We start from the raw sequence: 19,516 nt of genomic DNA on the forward strand, positions 1-19,516 counted from the left end.
AGCACCCAGCGGTGCCGGCCCCTCCCTATTTTCCCGGACATGTTCGGCTTTTTGGGATTTCCCCCCAGACGGGGATTTGAGGCCCAAAAAGCCGGACATGTCCGGGAAAATCCGCACGTATGGTAACCCTAACCACCATAGTTTTCACATAAAATACTCCAGGAGCACATGCATACACATACAGTTGGCTTACTAAAAAGGGCATTATCAGCTTTAAAATTCAAGCAACGTATTTCACATTGCATTTTTCCATTGCACAGGATCTCTCTCTAGGCCATTTGAATGTAGGCAATTTCTCATAAAGGCACCAGCTGAATTTGCAAATAGTAAAAGAGGCTCAGAAAAAGAAAATATAAATATTTAAACACAAACACTCCTTCCCATTCTTATGCAAAGTTCTCCAAAAACAGGAAGATGGGGAACGGCATAGGCTATGCCAGACCTCCAACACATTAAGACATCCTTGCCTACATTTCCCTAGAGGAGAGGTTTTCAAACTGTGGGACGTGCCCCTCTATGGGGGGGAGGGGGTATGGAGGAACATTTGGGGCAGCTCGGTGAGGACGCACGACCTCCACCCCGACTCACCTCAATGGACCACCCAGCCCATGGGTCAGGGTCAATGCCTCCGTGCCCACTGCTGGCTCTGCCCCCAGATACCATTACATGTGTCTTTCCCCACCCTGAAAACCTGAGAGGGGAGGGGCAGGTATTGGGGGGCACAACCAAAAATTGTAACTCAAAAGGGAGGGGGCTCAACTCAAAAAGTTAGAAAATTGTTGCCCTGAGCATAGGTTTTCACAGGGTGGGGTGTGCTGAGGTTATTGGGGAGAGTGACGACCCGATGCGAAGCAGAACAATAGTGTCTTGCTCTTTCTGAGCAGCAGAAGCAGTGACGAAGGCAGCTAGTGCACAAGGAAAGGTAACGGATGAAGGGTTTGAGAGCCCATCCCCCCCCAGAGCCCTGCCCTCCACTTCACACCCCACGTGTGCCCTGGATGCTGGGATGGTGGCCACAGGCAGCAACAAAGGGAGTGGGGTCTGGCCAGCAGCAGCATGGAGGATGCACCTGGAGCCAGCAGATGCAGCCTGCTGCAGGGTCTGCAGAAAAGGGCAGCAGGCTGGGAGAGTGAGAGCAAGAGGGCTGGGCAGGACTGGAGAGGAGCGAGAAGGGGAACAAAGAAGGGTCGTGCATGGGACATGAAGCTTTGAGGGGGCGCGGCAAAAACAAGTTTAGGAATCTCTGCTTGAGACTTCTGTTTACTCAGATGGCCATTTAAAACCAGTTGGTGTATCCCTTGCTTTTACACGAGCGTACATACAAGAGACAGATTCCATTTTTCCAAGTACAGGTCAGCCATTATGTCCTGCCGCTAAAAAGCCCAAAACGCGAGTGGCTTACCAGAATAGCTCTCTCATTGCCCAAAGGAAAAATCAGTGGGCTTCCATTTTCATTCCAATTCCATGTGTCCCAAACTGCTGAGCTAAACAATTGCAACTGGGTACTGTTTGGATACTGAATACTTTGTCCTTCGGGTCGTGATGTGTTGAAGTACGTATATGCTGTAAAACCAATTTACTCCTCTCTCAGTTGACTGGCAGGAAACTCTCTGCTAGGGACCAGCAGCCCTGAACCCCTTTATGGTGGGCTCAACCCCAGACCCTCATCTGTTGTGACTACGGCCAATCTGAGGCCACCTCTAAGAGCAAACTTTGGTGGATCTTTAAGTCCTGCATCCACCAGAGAAAGGAAGCTGTTAAGTTTGGGTTTGCAGAAAAGCAAGACAGGAAAAGCCCTGAATGGAGAAAAACAGTAGCTGTGAAGCTACAGTTAGTGTGGATCCCATACTTTGGATGCAAAGTAGAAAAGGATATCCCATCTCACTCCTCAGTCTCGGCTTTCAGGGAGAGGGTGCAATAGTGAACATACCGCCCTTCTTCGTATCTCCAGTAAGGATTAGACCTCCGTTCAATGCATGAGTGGTTTGTCTCAAGGTTTGTCTTCACTGGGAACTTACATCAGCATAATTACATCTCTCAGGGGTGTGAAAAATCCATATCCCTGAGAGACGTAGCTATGCCAACCTATCCCAATGTAGACAGAGCTAGGTGGATGGAAGAATTCTTCTGTTAACCTAGCTACCGCCTGTCAGGGAGGTGGATTACCTACGCTGATGAGGAAACCCCACCTACCAGCGTAGGCAGTGTCTACACTGAAGTACAGCTGTTCCGCTATCGCGTTTTCAGTGGAGACATACCTCAAGTGATTTCTGTAGTGAAGGTATAGGTGGACAAAGAATACCTCCTTCGGGAAGGCTGGCTACTATAGCCACAATGATCTTGGTAAACACTTGGATGCCGTCAACAGGTGAAAGACAAGCATTTAAACTAAACAGTAGCAACTCTGAACAAAGTTTAAGTGACCTCTGGTGGTCCACACAAATGGAACTATGCCAACAGGCATTTTACAGATCCAAGACCACAGGAATTCCCTCAGACTGGCCACTTGGATCGCAAAGCAAAGGGCCTCCATAAAGATTAACTGAACTCAGAGGAAGAAATTCCTAGTCTTAAAAAACATATGAAACACAAACTGTCCGAGGAAAACAGAGTAGAGATAACAAGTCTCTTGAATCTGCCTTTTGGAGTAAGTCTTGGGAGACTGCTCCAGAATGGATCATTTCAGCAAGTCTCCTGCAGTAGAAGAAGGGGTTTTGCAATGCCTTGATGGAAACTTGATAGAGTGGCTTAGAGAAACAGTGTTTAAGGCACACGGACTAGAAAGTTTGTAGGTTCACTTATACGTAGACCTGAAGTCACCTTCTGATGGATTGTTGTAGACCCATGACAATCCAGGCAAAGATGCTTCTGAAGCACAGCAGACTGATCTCTCTTACTACAGCATGTCCTGAAGCAGCCAGAAAATGAGTGTTTGTTATCATGGCTTGGAAAATGGGAACCCCAAGCATTTCTGCCTAAGTGATGATTATTATCACTTTCTGCCTAAAAATACTGGGACTTTGTAAGTAGTTCCCTATTGCAGCAAAATGTCATAGGCTGGGACACAGACATGCAAAGGCAGGGATGTTACCCCTGCATACAAACATCTTCTCAATATTTCACCAAAGGGGGTCATGTGTGGTCTCTCTGGAAAGCTAAGAACTAGCCAATTGTGCGATGTTTGTATGGGAAATAATTTCAGAGTTACGTAACATGTAGGATATTGGGTTTCAAAATTACTGAAGTGAAACTTATCACCTGAGGCAAGAAGGATCTCAGGGCTAACTCAATCAACACTGAGAACAATGGATGTATGTGAAGCCAGCCCTATGTTCACTGTCTTGGCCACATGCAGGTTTGAGGATTTACAATGACAAGAACCCCCGAGAAAAGTCTCTGAATAGGGGACCCCGAGGTAAGAGACAGCAGTCTAACTGTATAAGAGAAGTGGAAAGGGTACATGACTTTATCCATTACAAAGGAGAGACTCTGCCAGCAGGGGTGTCTCATGAAAGATAGATCCCATCTTTCTGAACTGGACAAGCACTGTAACAACTGCCCATTGGATGAGAAATTCCATATCTTGTTATTAAGCATAGGTGTGTTTTTCATGTTTCTCTTTTACTTGTAACCTTATGTTTCCAAACCCTTATACTTGCTTTTATTTGAATCTGTCTCGAGCTCTGTTAAATAAACTTCAATTTGGTTTTACTACAGACACAGGTAAGTGCTTTGTACGAAGAATGCTGAATTAAGATGAAACCAGTGAACTGGGGTGCATTGCTTCCATGGAGGCAGAGTATCAGCATATAATGTGCATGTCCAGAAAATAAGGGACTGGGTACTCAGTGGTATGTAAATTGCAAGCCTGCACTGGAACCAACAGGGCTTATGGAGTGCAGAACAGAGGGCTTGCATTGCCTGCAACCAGTAGCTGGGGAGGGTTTCCCCGGGCGGGCACAGACAAGACTCTCTCACTGTTAGTAGGAGGTAGTGATTCACCCCGGACACTTCAGGTAACCTCCAAAAGCGTCACACAGGCTACCTCTGAAGAGGATTAACATGTAAGGGAATCTTGGCGGCAAAGTCTCTGGACCAGGCCTATAGCTATAGAGTTCTGAGTGATACTGGATCTTCCACACACCACTGGACACTGGAAAGTAGCCACCTCCAGGAGGAGATGGTCCATCTGTTCAGAAGTGCACTTCTTGTCCTTCTGTAGTCCTAACCAAACATCCCAAGGGCATATAATACCTTTTATGGGCAGTTTCCATTGTATTGTGTCTTATTATGGGACCCACTATTCTGTCTGTACAGAGTGTACTTCCACTACCAGACACTATCCATCCTTGCTGATGGGGGGAGCGCAAAGTGAGGGCAGCTGGCTTCAGCAGTGTTACTGAGTATGCTCAGTGCATGTGAGCATGTTCAGTACAAGGCAAGCAGCAAATCTGGGGGGGTGGGGTGGGGTGGAGAGGGCGTGCCAATGTGACCCCTCATGCTGCCTTCCCCTCTCTTCCCCCCCGCCTCTGCCCACTACCACAAGATAGGAAAGTGTTTCCTGGAAGCCAGAAGTGTAGCATTAAACTTATACTTTAGGACGGCATGGTAAGTATCAAAAGGACTGACTAAGGACTAGTTGTGAGCCTAAGAGCCCCTTTATGCCAACTAGCAAAGGCACACCCAACACACTGTAGTTAGAACATTTAGCCAAACAGTATCTTGTATCACAAACTGGTGACATATTGTTTATTAATATTATTGTGTGATGTTTGTATGGTTAGTGTATATAATTCTTTACACATGTGCTAGAAATAGGTTACTAAAATATCTTCCGACCAAGCAATCTAAGTAGAGCGGATAAACAAGTTTGTCGCTGACAAAGGAACGTTGTTTTGTCTGTCTGTCTCCAATGTAAATTGAGCAAGGTGAAGACAGAGATAATGGAAGTACATTTACATTTAATGTAAACAAAGTGATTAAGATAATTAAAAAAGCAAATTTACCAGTGGATGAGGAAGATTAGTATGGCATCTATACACCAAGAGAGGAAAGGAACTTTGTCAGGGTTTACTTTCCAAAGAATACATTGCAAAGGTTTATTGGACTATAAAAAGGAGGTACCCCATAGGTACCCATTACTTAGGGGACAGCACTTTCTGATTCTGAGAATGTTGGATCCTCTTACCAGGAAGGGCTGGAGATGCTGTAAGTGAGAAAGTTCTTTAGGCAAAAGACATAACTTGCTAGACTTAAGTTGTAGGTATTAGAAAGCATGTTTCATTTTGTTTGTAACCATTTTCTCTGTTTAAAGAACAGTAGTACTTGTGACACCTTAGAGATTAGCACATTTATTAGAGCATAAGCTTTCGTGGGCTACACAAGTACTCTTGTTCTTTTTGCGGATACAGACTAACACGGCTGCTACTCTGAAACCTGTCATTTTCTGTTTGTTATCTCTGCTTATCATCACTTAAATCTCTGTTCTGTGTTAATAAACTTATTCTTAAATTTTACTATAAACCATCTCCGTGCTGTTACATTTCAGTACAGAGTGAGTCCTCAGCTAATCTAACAGGCTGGTGTGTACACCATTTCTTTGGAGACAGGAAACTTAATTTCTGTGAGTGTCCAGTGAGAGGGACTGGACACTATAGAGAGACACCCCTCTATGGAATTCTGCTTCACTGATTTTTACCTGCAAGACAATGTTAAGACTGGGAGCTCTTGAGAAGTATGTTGGTGAGGTGGACAGGCTGGTGTGGCAGGGAACTAACTGTCTAATCTCCAGGAACGCGCACTCTTGCTAAGGCAGTGGGGTGCGAGGGGGCTTACTGTTCTGGGCAGCCCTGAGGAGAGCATCACACTAGTATCCAATATACTCTGAATGGTTTTATGAATAAGTACTATATTAGCTCCTTTATTGTAGATTCACAATTAGTGGGATCAACACATCCTATCCTTCAGGAAAAGGATGCATTTACATGGGCATTTTTACATTCTTTCTAAATGAGCTATAGTTAATCCTAGAGATGATACAAAAGTGAACACAGGAAAATGGCAGCAGTCTGCATCAAAGTTCTTCTTTGAACGTCTGACCTTCTCCTTGTACTGATATATCCATACCAAAGACCAACTAAGATAGCAGCCTCTCAACCTTACAGGCTCTTAGCTAATACAGCAGAGGTATAGAATATATCGCATGGAGCTGGTAACTTCCATGGCCCACATCCTTCTTCTCTTCCCCAGTCAAAACTCCAACCCATCAGATTAGTGAAAGGTAGAGATATGCAACTAGGTATGATTTCCTTCCAGAGCCTGGAAACAGACTCCACAGAGAGGAAAGAAAATAGGAGGCAAAGTAATCATGGCACTTTAGAAGCGGTGGAAGAAAGGGTGGGAAAATAAGTTAGCAGGACATAAGTAACCTACATCAGCTGGGAGACAGGAAAGAACTGAAGTGAATGACACAGCCCTTTTTAAAAAGAGCAATCATCTTCCTTTGTTTTCAACTGCCCATCTGCTGGCAGAATGTTACAATACGTACTACAGAATGCTAAAATGCTCATTTTATTGAAAACACTAATACATTCCAATGTTACTTTATCATTTAATTTATTTACATGAAGGATACTAGATAGGAAAATGACAGTTCTTTGTAGATTATACCATCTGCTCCAATTATGACTTCTACCATTCCATGAACAGGCTGACTTTATGTCAAAATTAAATTGATCTACATTAAGCTATGTTTACGCTTTGTTTAAGAAAATAACAGAAGCTAGAGATAGAAAAGTCTATTAGGTCATTTAGTCCATCCCCCTGCAAAAGCACTGTTTGCTGCAGTATGCTTTCTAGTGCTAGATCCAGTCTACGTTTCAGTACAACTAAGCCTCAAAGAAATACGTCCAGTTAGTGGTGAGGAGGCATTGGATACCATGCTTTATATCATAAACCTTAAGTTCAAATTTCAGTGAATTCATTAAGAGACTAGATGGAAGGCAAAATATTTGCCATGGAAAATCTTGACTCCAAGCACTTCAGAGAGAGAGAGAGAAATAAAGAAAATGAATGGGGGAGTAGTATATAATAAAGAAAAGGAGTTACAGAGCGACTCATTACACATGCATTTTTAAGGCACTATCACAGAAGTATCTGGGTGCTCAAGTGCCACTCAATTAACTTGGTATTACAGTAATATTTTGTTGGTCTAACAGAAGAGGTTGCTTAAGGCATGAAGTGGATAACTCAAGACTACATAAGAGAAGGCAGCTGAGGGAGACAATGAAAAATTAAGTATAATACTAATAGAAAAAGTCTCTAAGTTATATGCAAAAAGACTTAAGCATCTTTTCCAAAAACTGACATTCAGTACCTTTTTAAATTTTCCTTGTCGTTTTGCTGCAGACTGCCCCTGGGAGTTAGAATAACATACCGTAAGAAAACATGCACACACTACACAGGCTGGAGACACCTTCTCTGTATGATTATGGTTTATTTTCAACCTAGAGAGAGCTCAAACTACTAAAGTGCCAGGTCTGTGGTCAAAACATGCTCTTAAAGCATACAAATATTTTAATGTCTTTTCAATTAAAAAAATGCATTTTTGTGTATACAGTTTGTTGTTCCTAGTAAGACAGAAGTGTTGTTAACCACTTAGCTCAATGAAAAATGGCAAAATGAACTTTAGAATACAACACAATTGAGAGTTTTAGATTAAAATGGAAATTAAGCGGCATTGTTCCATTTTATAATACTTAAATAGAATTAATGTACAAAAATACTACTGCATTTTTTTTTTTTCCAGTTCACACTTAGTGGACTAGAACAACACTGTTGCCTATTCCTCCCTTTTCTCACTTGGTGCATAGTGATGTTCACTGATGGCAGCAGCAAGAATGCGACACTATTGATGGCACCCATCCAACAAACTGTTCCCATAACATGATACACAAGTGCGTGATTGTGTAAAGAATCTGAAGTGAAAAGTTCGCTCAATGAGCTCTATATTTCTCTTGAACCATTTTCAAAAAAACTGACTTGATAAGCAATAACTACTGCATCTCCAGTGGTTCCCACTCTAGAAATTACTGTACCTAATGGGTATTTAATTTGATGTAAAATAGCCTAGCCAAGAATTACAACAAATTCTTCTGCTGAATTTCAAATGAAAGGGAAAATATCCTATGCTATCATTATAGTTATATGTTTATTGAAACAGCAATAAACTTCCAATCTGGCTGTGAATTTACTGTACATACAAGTAAATATAAACCAAACTAAAAGTTTAACATGCTGGATTACTGGGTTTCTCAGGTTTTTCTGGCCCAAGAAAAAGTATGGCTTCCTGAATACAAACATTCCATTTTCTTGTAAATTGTTACCTAGCCGGTAGTATTATATGCACCTACATTTAATACAATATGTTGTCTCCATAATATGTCATAAATCAAATACATTTAATCTAACCTGCTTGAAATTATTTCTTGGCCTGCTACACAAGATTTCCTATGTCCCAACATATGCCTATGACTGTATAGAAAACATTTGACATTTAATCTTAGCAATAACCAATTTAAAAAATACTGGAGTATCTGAGAGAATCCTTCCTAAACTTCGCACTAAGTGAAGTGGAGACTGATTTGGCTTTTACAGCTAGAGTCAGATTGAAAATTCATTCAAGTCAGGAAATTAAGTTTCTAGGTCTCTACATACTGACCAAGGAGGTACAGCTTTTCTATTATGACATAAGGAGGTAGAAAAGAGATCTTATGTCATTACATTGGCGCACACAGCTGTATTAGTGGTTGACAACATCAGAAGTCTGCAGCAGGTACGAAAGCCTGCCTCAGCATTACAGTCTACAAAATAGATGTCGCCTAAGTTTTAAAAGTAAAATGTAAGTAGGTGTCAAAAGGCACATTTATTTTGTATTTGTTTTGCTGGAAGCTGCATGCACGCGAGTAAGGAAGTGTACCACAAGTGACTAGAAAAGCAACATGCAAAAGCAAAAACACATGAAGTAGTATTGTACATTAAAAAATGACATTCAGGTAGACAATTATACGAAGAACCCTATTCTTACAAGTTTGTCATAACTGTGGAAAAAAAGCAGTTGCCTCTACAGCAATTCAAAATGCTTCTGCGTAGTTTTAAATAATTTTTGGAGACTTACGATTTACATGTTATAATTTCAAATTAAATTGCAGGATTACATTTTAAATATTCAGATTTAAGTTTACACTAGGACAACTGATTTTACAAAAACCCATGTGTCTCACTTACTACACTGAACACTCTCTTAACAGAAAGATTAAGAAAGTAAAGCACAATGATCATCATCAAGACACAGAATTTCCCATTTAGAAAAATAGGAACTTTTGAGAACAGTAGTCTTTATTAGTTTCAAGTACTCACAGCTTTCTTTCCAAGTTCCATCTTAGACAATGTCAGAGCTCCTACAAGATAACATCCTGGCCCTGCTCCTTTAGGTATTCTAATAAAAAATAAAGGAAAATACAAATATAATCAAACAAGGATATGCTAAAATGATTTAAGTTCCACTAATACTAAACATATGAAGAACTCAAAACCATCAAACAGCAACACTTAAAATCACATTTTGTTAATCAGTTTACAATGTGGAACTACAAATGCTAGAAAGGTATGTATCACATTGATGAGTATCATTTTAGTTGGATTTATAGAAGCAGCTGGTTAAATCTACATCAGAAAATAGGTAACATCAACTTACTTGTCATCAGGCAGAGATGTAACAAAGAATGGATGACTGTGTTTTGGTGGCAATGTCAAACTGTTTGATTTCTTCTTTCCTAAGAGAGCAAGGCTATGGTTTTCATAAATATCTAAGCTCAAAGTATTAGACAACCTATGAGAAACAACAAATGGAAGGTCTTTGATGCGATCCAGTTCACTGTTCTGTTCATGACGAATTTGTAACCGAATAGTGTAATCTCCTTTCTCCAGTTTCAGGGAATACTGAAAGAAAGAGGTTCTCATAAAATGCCAAGATTAAGAAGTTTTACCATGCACACACAATCCTACAAATAAAATCAGAATCATGTTCTTCCTTAAGCTGCCAGAGCTTTATTGGTTAACAGAGAATCTTTTATCTACATTTATATTAATGAGAAATAAAAGGTAGTAATGCCCAGTACCTTTGCTTTCAGTAGAATTACCACCTCACTGACTAAAAGAGCATATTGTACTATATACTGAGGATTAATGGCTCACTTTGTATTATTTTGGGGATCTGTAACTAGTACACATCTTTGCCAGAAGCCCCTAGAATGCTCTGATTACCGGGGGTTGCAGAGGTGTTCCCTTTCTCACAGTATTGAGCATTCAAGCCTGAACATATATAAGCTGCTGCAACCTTGTTCCTTAGTTCCTTCTGCCACTTCAAAGACTCCATTCTGACTCCAAAGAAGTGGGGATGGAAAATATCGTGTAGCTACGTGCACTCAGTGATCTCTAAGAATTACACCTGCAGCCATGTAGCCTACTGAACATTGGTTGTACAGAGCCACACTTTTGGAAGACTGATGAGCAGCTGTGTCTCAAGAGGACTTCAACTGCAATACCACTCTTCCAAACTAGGCATCAGACCTTGAAACTAAGTCCAGGAAGCAATATTGCTTGAAGGTATGAATAAAGGCGATGAAAACAAGTTTTCAGATACCTTTGATAAGGATGTTTCTAAGAAACTACAGAAGTTGCCTTATTTCTAGTGAAAGCTGTAAGAACTTTAGGTACCAGTGACACAATCTCTGGCAGGTTGTACAATTTTGAATCAAGATGCAATATCAGTCTGAATAATTGAGTGGATAAAGCCTCATTTCCATGAAGTACAATCTAGGGAATTTCCCAATGACCTTTGTCTTGTCATGATAGATCAAACTCATAGTTACTGTGTCAAAGTTATGTAGCCCAGCTTCTCCTAGCTTTATAAGTGGCTAGGAAAGACTACTAGTAAATTAATCATCATCTTTCTTGAGTTAATCCAGTCAAACTGTGTCTTCTACCACCAATACATTACTAGATTTGTTTATATGGAAATCAGACAAACCAAAATTCTGGTTGTGGGCAAAGAGCCACATTGTCATTATGGAATATCAAATGAGTAGGGTCCAGTGATCATGGCCTGCAATTCACAGACTCTGTCTTTCGTATAACAGCAGCAGCAAATAATCTTCAAGGAAAGGTAATAAAAGTCCTGATTTAGCAGAGCACCCACAAATATGAGCAATCCCATTTAAATTAATGAAATTTAAGCAAATTCTTGAAGTTAAGAATGTGCGGAGGTGCTTTACCAAACAGGGATGGGATTAGTCATATGCACATTCTTAAGATTAGGCATATGTGTTTTGTTGAAACAAGTTCATAAAGGGCAGTCTGCCAGAAGCTCCAAAGATACTCCATCAGCTCTTTAAGTACCAGATTTAACCCCCAAAGCAGGGGTTCTCAAACTGGGGGTTGTGACCTCTCACGGGGTTGCAAGGTGGTTACATGGGGGTCACAGGGCTGAAAGCCCCAAGCCCCCATTAAATTTAATTACCCCCCTCATGTTTTTAATTTATAAAAGGAGTCACACTCAGAGGCTTGCTGTGTGAAAGGGGTCACCAATACAAAAAGTTTGAAAACCACTACCAAAGAGGACCCAACTTGTGTATTGTTAGGAAGACATGGAGTAGACCTTGGAAAAGTGGTTTCATTACATTTCATGATGTTTAAGTGGAACTTTGACAACGTTCATGGTAAACTGTTACAGGAGCCAAGTTGCAGTTTAGCAACATACCTATTTTTTTGTTTTTGTTTTGTTTTTTGAGGGGTGGGGAAGGGTTGAACAGCAAATGGATAATCCAATATGAGAGAAATAGAAGCAGATATTGTGTCAACTTGCTTTAGGACTGCTCAAAGAGAAAATCTCTCCCAAGTCACCATAGGTTTGTATGGCCCTCTATCAAGAGATTCTTAATAGCTGAAGATAGTGAATGCTTTTTGGAGATAAAGATTTCAAAAATCAAGCAGTCAAATGCATGAATTTTGGGTCTGGATGTAGTATGCTGGCCAGTTTCTGTGAAAGGAGGTCTGGAAGTTATAACATCAAGTGGCTAATTTATATTCTCTCCATTTGCTGGTGATTATAAAGCTTGAGTGATGCAGTTTTTGTGTACAAGGAAAACTTGTGAATTTATTTTGTTTCTTCAATTAAAAAAAAAAAAAAATACAACTATGGATACCCATCTAGTACTCTGGTGAACAACAAACTTAAACTGATCTTTCCAGAAAGTAAGAATGATCAAAAGCTACATTAATAAAGGCCAACTGGGAATCTGAATTATTAGAAAATAATTCCAAGAACTAAAGTCAGTAAAGAAGACTTCCACTTTTCTTTTTATTCTTCTATACCAATTCAGATATATAGCCTTTCCGAAAGCGGTACAGGAACCTATACAGAGGGTAGAATACCTAAAAGTCTTGTGAAAATCCACCTTCCTACCAAAGGCAGCACCAAAGAAGTCTTCCACAACCAGCCTCTCACACTTAAAAAGGCTGTTGAAAGACACTGATGGAGGCTACCTTAGAAATCTAATACAGGTGCCTCTGATAGGATAAAAGCAACCACTCTGCTAGACAAATACACCAGCACTAGGAAGAGCTTGAGGGACCCTTTCTGCCTTACACAGAAAAATTGAAACTGTGCAACATCTTAGTAAAAAGACAGGGACTGCAGTTCACGTCTCTGGTAGCATTGGTCACACTAAGGCAAGCAGTCGCATGGTAAAAGCTTTTTGTAGTTAAAAAAAGAAAAAGAAAAAAAAAAGTCAAATTTTTCAAATCTTCTTCCTTACTCTACAAAGAAAGGATGACACATGTTCCACCAGATGGAGAACACTGGCAATTTCCAGTTAGCATGTTCCTTTTACAAAATACACCACTCAAAAGTGCAATTACTACATGCTGTGGTTATCTGATGGCAGGGACTATCTATACCTATGGGTCTGGATAGACAGGTGGGGAGGGGGAAAAGAAGGAATATAATTTTCATATTATGTAGAATGTCTGATCAGGGTAAATATATCCCTCTGTACCTGGTGTGGATAAGCATCACCTGACCCCATTTGTCTTTTGTTCTGGTCAAATATAATCCACAGCTGGCTGTCAAATTCAGATTCATACAACAATTCACAAAGCAGTGGACAGCTTGGAGTCACTTCCCCACTCTTAGGCTATAAAAAAAAAAAGTCAAAACACAGTTGAATATTGCGTAGTGAAAGGTACACTTCTGAAGTAATGATTCAGGAATAAGTCTATATTAATCATAGTAAAACTTAAACAATCCTTCCAATTTATGATTAATTAGAATCTCTGTTCTCACAGTTTGCATTACAACTGGCATCAGCTACAGAAGCACTCCAAGATTCTGTGATCCAGCACATCCTAGAGCTCTCCCTACTCCTTTTGTTAGGAAATTCACAAAAAAGTTCTAGAGATATGAAGTTTAAAACAGTGTTAACCAATTAAAACTTACTTGATGAAAGTTGTACGTCAAAATCATCTCATATAGTTGCCGATTATTTGGCAAAACATCTCTGGATCCTAAAGGTTTTATTTTAGCGCTCACTGGTCTGCAATTGAACACAACAGCAAGTTTTAGGAACAGTTTTCCTAAACAATTTGCCTGAACAGTTTGTCTAAACAGAAACTCGCATGCCTTATGACAGTCTTCAATTACATGATCGATCACATGCAATTTTTTCGACAGAACCCATGCCTCTTACACTGCAAAGGATGGACCTGCTTTGGGGATGAATCAGGGTTATGTAGTGAAGCAGACTTGTCTACAAGATCCCTGATCCACTACTGCAGAAGTTGGAAGGCGTGTAGTGAATGAGGCATGGTATTGCAGGAAAAGGATGGTCTATGGTTAAGACAGCTGAATCGTACCCTGGAAATTGGACTATATCTTTGCCTCTGCCACAGAGTTCCTATATGCATGTCACTTAAACCCATCTTTTCCACACGCAATCATTAATTACATGTTCCTCATTTTCTGGGCACACAACTTGAGACCCTGGGCTTTGATTTGCCAAAGGGCTGAGCACTCACAAATGCAAATGAACTCAGTAGGAGCTGGTCTTGGAACACACAAATTGCAGTACTTTGAAAAATCAGGTTCTAGGGGTCTCAATTTGGGCACCCAAGGCGAGTGGATACTTCTGACCTTAATGTCTCTGTCCCTCAACTATCCGTCTATAAAAAAGGGGGATAATATGCATCTCTCACAGGGGCACTAAAGATAATTCAGAATGTTTAAGAAGCACTCAAATATTGTCATGAGTACCACAACACATGAGGAAATTAATAATTCTGTCTTTAGATCAGAGTTTAAAGAGTGTGCAGTAAATAAGGCACAGGAGACACGCACTGAATAATGAGAAAAAAATTAAATGGCAGCTCATTAAGTGAGCACCCCCCATGCTGCATTTTGAATGAGGTTGGGGTCCTGTAGAAAAAAAATAATGTGATGATATAATCAAAGACCATCTTAATGCATAAGCACAAACGGGCAGAATATTATGTTTGCTCTAAGCAACCTTAATTCTGGCATTTCCTAACTTTAGAGTGCTTCATCTTGCAACTTTAGTTTCCTTTTAATAGTGTGTTTGTAATTTCCTAGATTTTTTAAAAAAAGCAAACAAAACCCAGAAATTCCAGCATGTGGCATCACATTGGGACCCATATGGGTTATCAACAGGTTGGAACCATTGGAGCCAGAACACAGTCCTCTGCCACTTGAGCTAATTGAGTAACTGACAGAAGTAACAGATTATCATTTTCCATACAGACTAGCACTAGAGGGGGAGAGGACACTTTCCTGTCAGTAAATATTGTGAAATCTCCTAGCAGCCGAAGGGTGAGCCCTCAAGAATCTTGGGCTACATTCCTGGCTAAGAAGGGAAGTGTGCTCCAACAGGCACACGCCCTTCTTCCTGTTTCTCCCAAGCTAACTTGTTCTTCCTCTTTCCCATCCCCTCCAACAACCTGTCCCTGTCTTGTTCTTCCCTACCCTGGCTTCTGGTCCCAGTCCAATGCTCCTTGCCTACCCATGCCATCTCCACTTGTCAGGCTTCTCATTCTTATCACATTTTTTCTTGCCCAGCCAATTCTAGTCTCCCCACTGGGGATCCCCGTCTAAATCCTGATCTTCCCTTCACACCAAGTGTCCCCCCATCCCAGTCTCCTAGCCCAGCCAGTCCCAGTTATTCCCTCCTGATTCTTTGTCCTGTGTGTCTCTTCCCTCCCCACAGCCCTAGTCATCCCAGCCCTCCGTATTTCACCCCAGTTCCTTGTCCTAATCAGTCACAGTTTCCCCCTCACCCACCTCACAACTCCTCATCAGATCTCCCCTCTCTTCCTCTGCCATTTGCCCTCTTCTCCCCCCAGTTCTCAGTTTTGTTGTCCAGCCAGTCCCAATCTCTCCCCCTCCCACCCAGCTCCTCCTCCAATCTCAGTGTTTCTCCTCCGTCCCACCAACTGTCTCCCAGTTCCAGATTCCCTCTCCCGACAACCTCTTAAGCTTTCTGTTCTAATCTTCTTGCTCAACTAGTTCGAGTCCCTAACCCCTTCGGGATCTTAGTAACAGTTTCTATTCCTTCTCCTACCAGCCCCAGTCTCACCAGGATCCCTGTCCCTATCTACTCCTTTTCCTCTCCCCCTATTCAGTTCTAGTCCCTTTTGCATTTGAGTCAGGTGGCTTCCTCTTCATCCTCATTGGGATTCAGACAAGGAGCCCAGAAGAGGAGACTAGGACTGGCTGGACATGGCAAATGTGATTAGGATGAGAAGTCTTTCTGGGCACCATTAGGCAGGGTCATTGAACACAGGAGAGCCAGTATCCCTGCTCAGTTCCAGACTCCCGCCCTACTCTGGCCTGAAGCAACCTGGAGCTGCCATTATAAAGATCCGTCAACTGCCTGCGCATCTCGCGGAGGTGGAGTACAGCAGTCAACGGGAGAGCGCCCGGGGGTCGATTTATCGCATCTAGACTAGATGCGATAAATCGACCCCTGCCCGCCGATCCAGCGGGTAGTATAGACATAACAGTAAAATGAATAACTTTGGGTAATTCATGTTTATTTCAAGAATTACTATTTTAATTACATGCTAAGCAACTTTGAAAAATTAGACAATTTTCAACAAAGACCCCAAAACAGCAACTGTACCTGAGCGTTTGGACCCAGCTTTTCAGATTTATGCAAGGAGCAATATCTTCATATTTCAGTGTGGACTGAACATCAAAACGGACAATGCCTTCTGAAGCATGCTTTAAAAAAAAAAGTGTTTAACGGTTAACTTGGTTCCCAGCTTTATTTATAAATACATATAAAAAATTCTAACCCATTACTGGCCTTTCTTCAGAATAGAATCATAGAAATGTAGGAGTAGAAGGGACCTCTATAGGACTTCTAGTCCAGTCCCCCACACTCAAGGCAGGACTGAGTATTATCATTCTAGACCATTCTTGACAGGTGTTTATCTAAGCTGCTCTTAAAAACTTCGAATGTCGGAGATTTCACAACTTCCCTAGGCAATTTATTCTAGTGCTTAACTACCCCGATAATTAGGAAGTTTGTCCTAACGTCCAACCTAAACTTTCCTTGCTGTAATTTAAGCCCATTGATACTTTAGGTATTTATGTTTGAAAAACTGCATCCTAGACCATTATTTCCTGTAAATACTTGCAAGTTTAATGGATGAACATAGCTTTTTTGTACTAATCGTGATCAATACATTTCTGTGGGTTCCTGTTCCTATTACTCTGCATTTAAGAATTATTGATTATTAATCACTGACATATCTCAGCTACATGTATAGTCTGAGTTTTCTTCAAGGTGCATCTAACGATCTTTTCATCATCAAAGAATTTCTCAAACTGATCAACAGAAACTAAAATATGAAAAAAACTCACTATGTTTAACTGAGGAGTAGCACAAACTATGCCATGGAAGGAAATTGTATAATCAATGCTGACATCACTAAGGCTTGCCCACCAACGAGCAATACAAAATTCAATGGTTTTTCCACCCTGGATAATAGAAAAGACAAAAGTTAGACATATTCATACCCTCACCTTCCATTCTCATTTCCCCACCCACCCTAAAAATAAATTCATAAGAACAAAGGAATTTGCACGCAGTTCAAAAGTACTCCAATTATGCCAGTAATCCAAGTTTACACAGAATTGGCCAGGACACTATGCTTGTCCTGCAAATGCAAGACAATTCCAAAAAATCATGTCTGATATCCTAGCTATGACCAAAAATGAACATAATACTCCAGAGACAGGTGCAGCATTTTTCTATATAAACAGGTTTTAAATAAAAATACATTTAAATAACACTTCTTCCTTCTTTCCCAGCTTGCAGGAAAAACTGATTGATTAGTTTACAGAAGACGACTGAGAGACTGTTGCCTATCTATATGTAGAATTCGCTGAGGGAAAGCTAAGATGAAGAAATGAATATTTAGTTTTGAAAGCAGTCCACAGTCTTCACTCTCTCTTGCAAGAGTTCCATAACTTAGGTTCAGTTCTATGGCATTTTCAAAGAGGCTAAGGACTGAATGGACACAGAGCATGAACCCTTGATATGATGTCCAGGTCATGGCTGAAGAATGTGGCAACAGGAGGAATCCTACACTATCACTGCCTCTACTGTGCCTGTTCTTCAAACAAACTGATTTTGGATTACCAATCTGGCTTCTTTAATACGCATTAAATTAACCCAGCAACTGAAGACACCAAATTCCCTTATGTTCAGTTTTAATATCAAAATGATAAAATATGGAGTAATTAAGAAGACTAGTGAAAGAATGGAAATATAGTGCATATAATTCAACATAATAATTCCAACTGAATCCAGGCCCTGCTATATCGTGCTTCTTTGAGTTCTCTGAATAACACGTCAACAAAGCCAATTTTCTTTCATGGTTTACTGTTAATTTTTGTACATATTGATATTTAAATTCAAATTAACTTACTAAGACAGGAAACGCTTCAGTCACTGATCCTTTTTCTGGTAAGGATGAGAATTTATAGAACTCATGGCTTCTGTATGCTTTTTGTTTCACTAGTTGAACCGCATGAAGAACAAACTTGGCAGTCACATCAGTTGAGCAGGAACATACTGTAACTTCTAGATTAAAGAAAAAACTTTCAAAACAGAGCTTAATTTCAGTAGCCAAAAAAGCTAATAAGAATGGAAAATGTTTAGAGAAGAAAAAGAAAATTAGACTCCAATGTATATGTACATTTTTTAAAAAACAGTTATTATTCAGCACACAAGTGCCTATGGGTACGACTACACTGGAATAAAAGATGTGCAGCATGGTCGGCCCAGGTCAGCAGACTCGGACTGGGAGGCTAAAAATTGCTGAGTAGACATTCAAGCTGGAGTTCCAGACTGGGCCCTGGGACCCCACGAGGTGGGAGGGTCCCAGAGCCTGGGCTCCAGACCATGCCTGAATGTTTACACATCAATTTTACAGTCTTGCAGCCTGAGTCAGCTTCCCAGTTCGGCTGCAGGTGTTTAACTGCTGTACTGACATACCCAAAATCCATGATTAAAATAATGTCAAATAATACATGTGCAAAGGCTGAAATTGTGGAAAAGCAACATCACTTGTCCCATAACCTCAGCCATGCTGAACACAACGCCATCTACAGCCTCAGAAACAACCCTGACATCATAATCAAAAAGGCTGACAAAGGAGGTGCTGTCGTCATCATGAATAAATTGGAATACGACCAAGAGGCTGCCAGACAGCTCTCTAACACATTCTACAGGCCATTAATCTCTGATCCCACTGAGGATTACCTAAAGAAACTACACCATCTTCTAAAACAACTCCCTGACAAAGCACAGGAACAAATCTGTACAGACACATGTCTAGAACCCCGACCAGGGGTATTCTATTTGCTACCCAAGATCCATAAACCTGGAAATCCTGGATGCCCCATCATCTCAGGCATCGGCACCCTAACATCAGGATTGTCTGGTTATGTGGACTCTCTCCTCAGGCCCTACACTACCAGCACTCCCAACTATCTTCGAGACACCACTGACTTCCCGAGGAAACTACAATCCATCGGTGATCTTCCAGAAAACACCATCCTGGCCACTATGGACGTAGAAGCCCTCTACACCAATATTCCACACAAAGATGGACTACAAGCTATCAGGAACAGTATCCCCGATAATGTCACAGCTAACCTGGTGGCTGAACTTTGTGACTTTGTCCTCACCCACAACTATTTCACATTTGGGGACAATATATACCTTCAAGTCAGCGGCACTGCTATGGGTACTCACATGGCCCCACAGTATGCCAACATTTTTATGGCAGACTTAGAACAACGCTTCCTTAGCTGTCGTCCTCTAACGCCCCTACTCTACTTGCGCTACATTGATGACATCTTCATCATCTGGAC

At 41.0% G+C, this 19,516-nt stretch overlaps 1 protein-coding gene across 3 annotated transcripts in view; it reads right to left on the bottom strand.

The window, feature by feature from the left end:
- The window catches only part of TPP2 (tripeptidyl peptidase 2), a 76,227-nt gene that overhangs the window by 18,791 nt on the left and 37,920 nt on the right, over positions 1-19,516 (bottom strand). For 2 of the 3 annotated variants that reach the window (XM_034758199.1, XM_034758201.1), the window contains exons 17-24: positions 18,067-18,221; positions 16,997-17,113; positions 16,251-16,351; positions 13,556-13,652; positions 13,116-13,253; positions 9,755-9,999; positions 9,418-9,496; positions 7,376-7,414 (exon numbers count right to left, since the gene is read on the bottom strand). In XM_034758199.1, the coding sequence (XP_034614090.1) occupies positions 7,376-7,414; positions 9,418-9,496; positions 9,755-9,999; positions 13,116-13,253; positions 13,556-13,652; positions 16,251-16,351; positions 16,997-17,113; positions 18,067-18,221 (971 nt within the window). The remainder of the gene's footprint in view (positions 1-7,375; positions 7,415-9,417; positions 9,497-9,754; positions 10,000-13,115; positions 13,254-13,555; positions 13,653-16,250; positions 16,352-16,996; positions 17,114-18,066; positions 18,222-19,516) is intronic. The other variant, XM_034758200.1, reaches the window with a different exon arrangement.

Source organism: Trachemys scripta, chromosome 1, assembly GCF_013100865.1.
Source record: "Trachemys scripta elegans isolate TJP31775 chromosome 1, CAS_Tse_1.0, whole genome shotgun sequence".
In the NCBI taxonomy this organism is placed as follows: Eukaryota; Metazoa; Chordata; order Testudines; family Emydidae; genus Trachemys; species Trachemys scripta.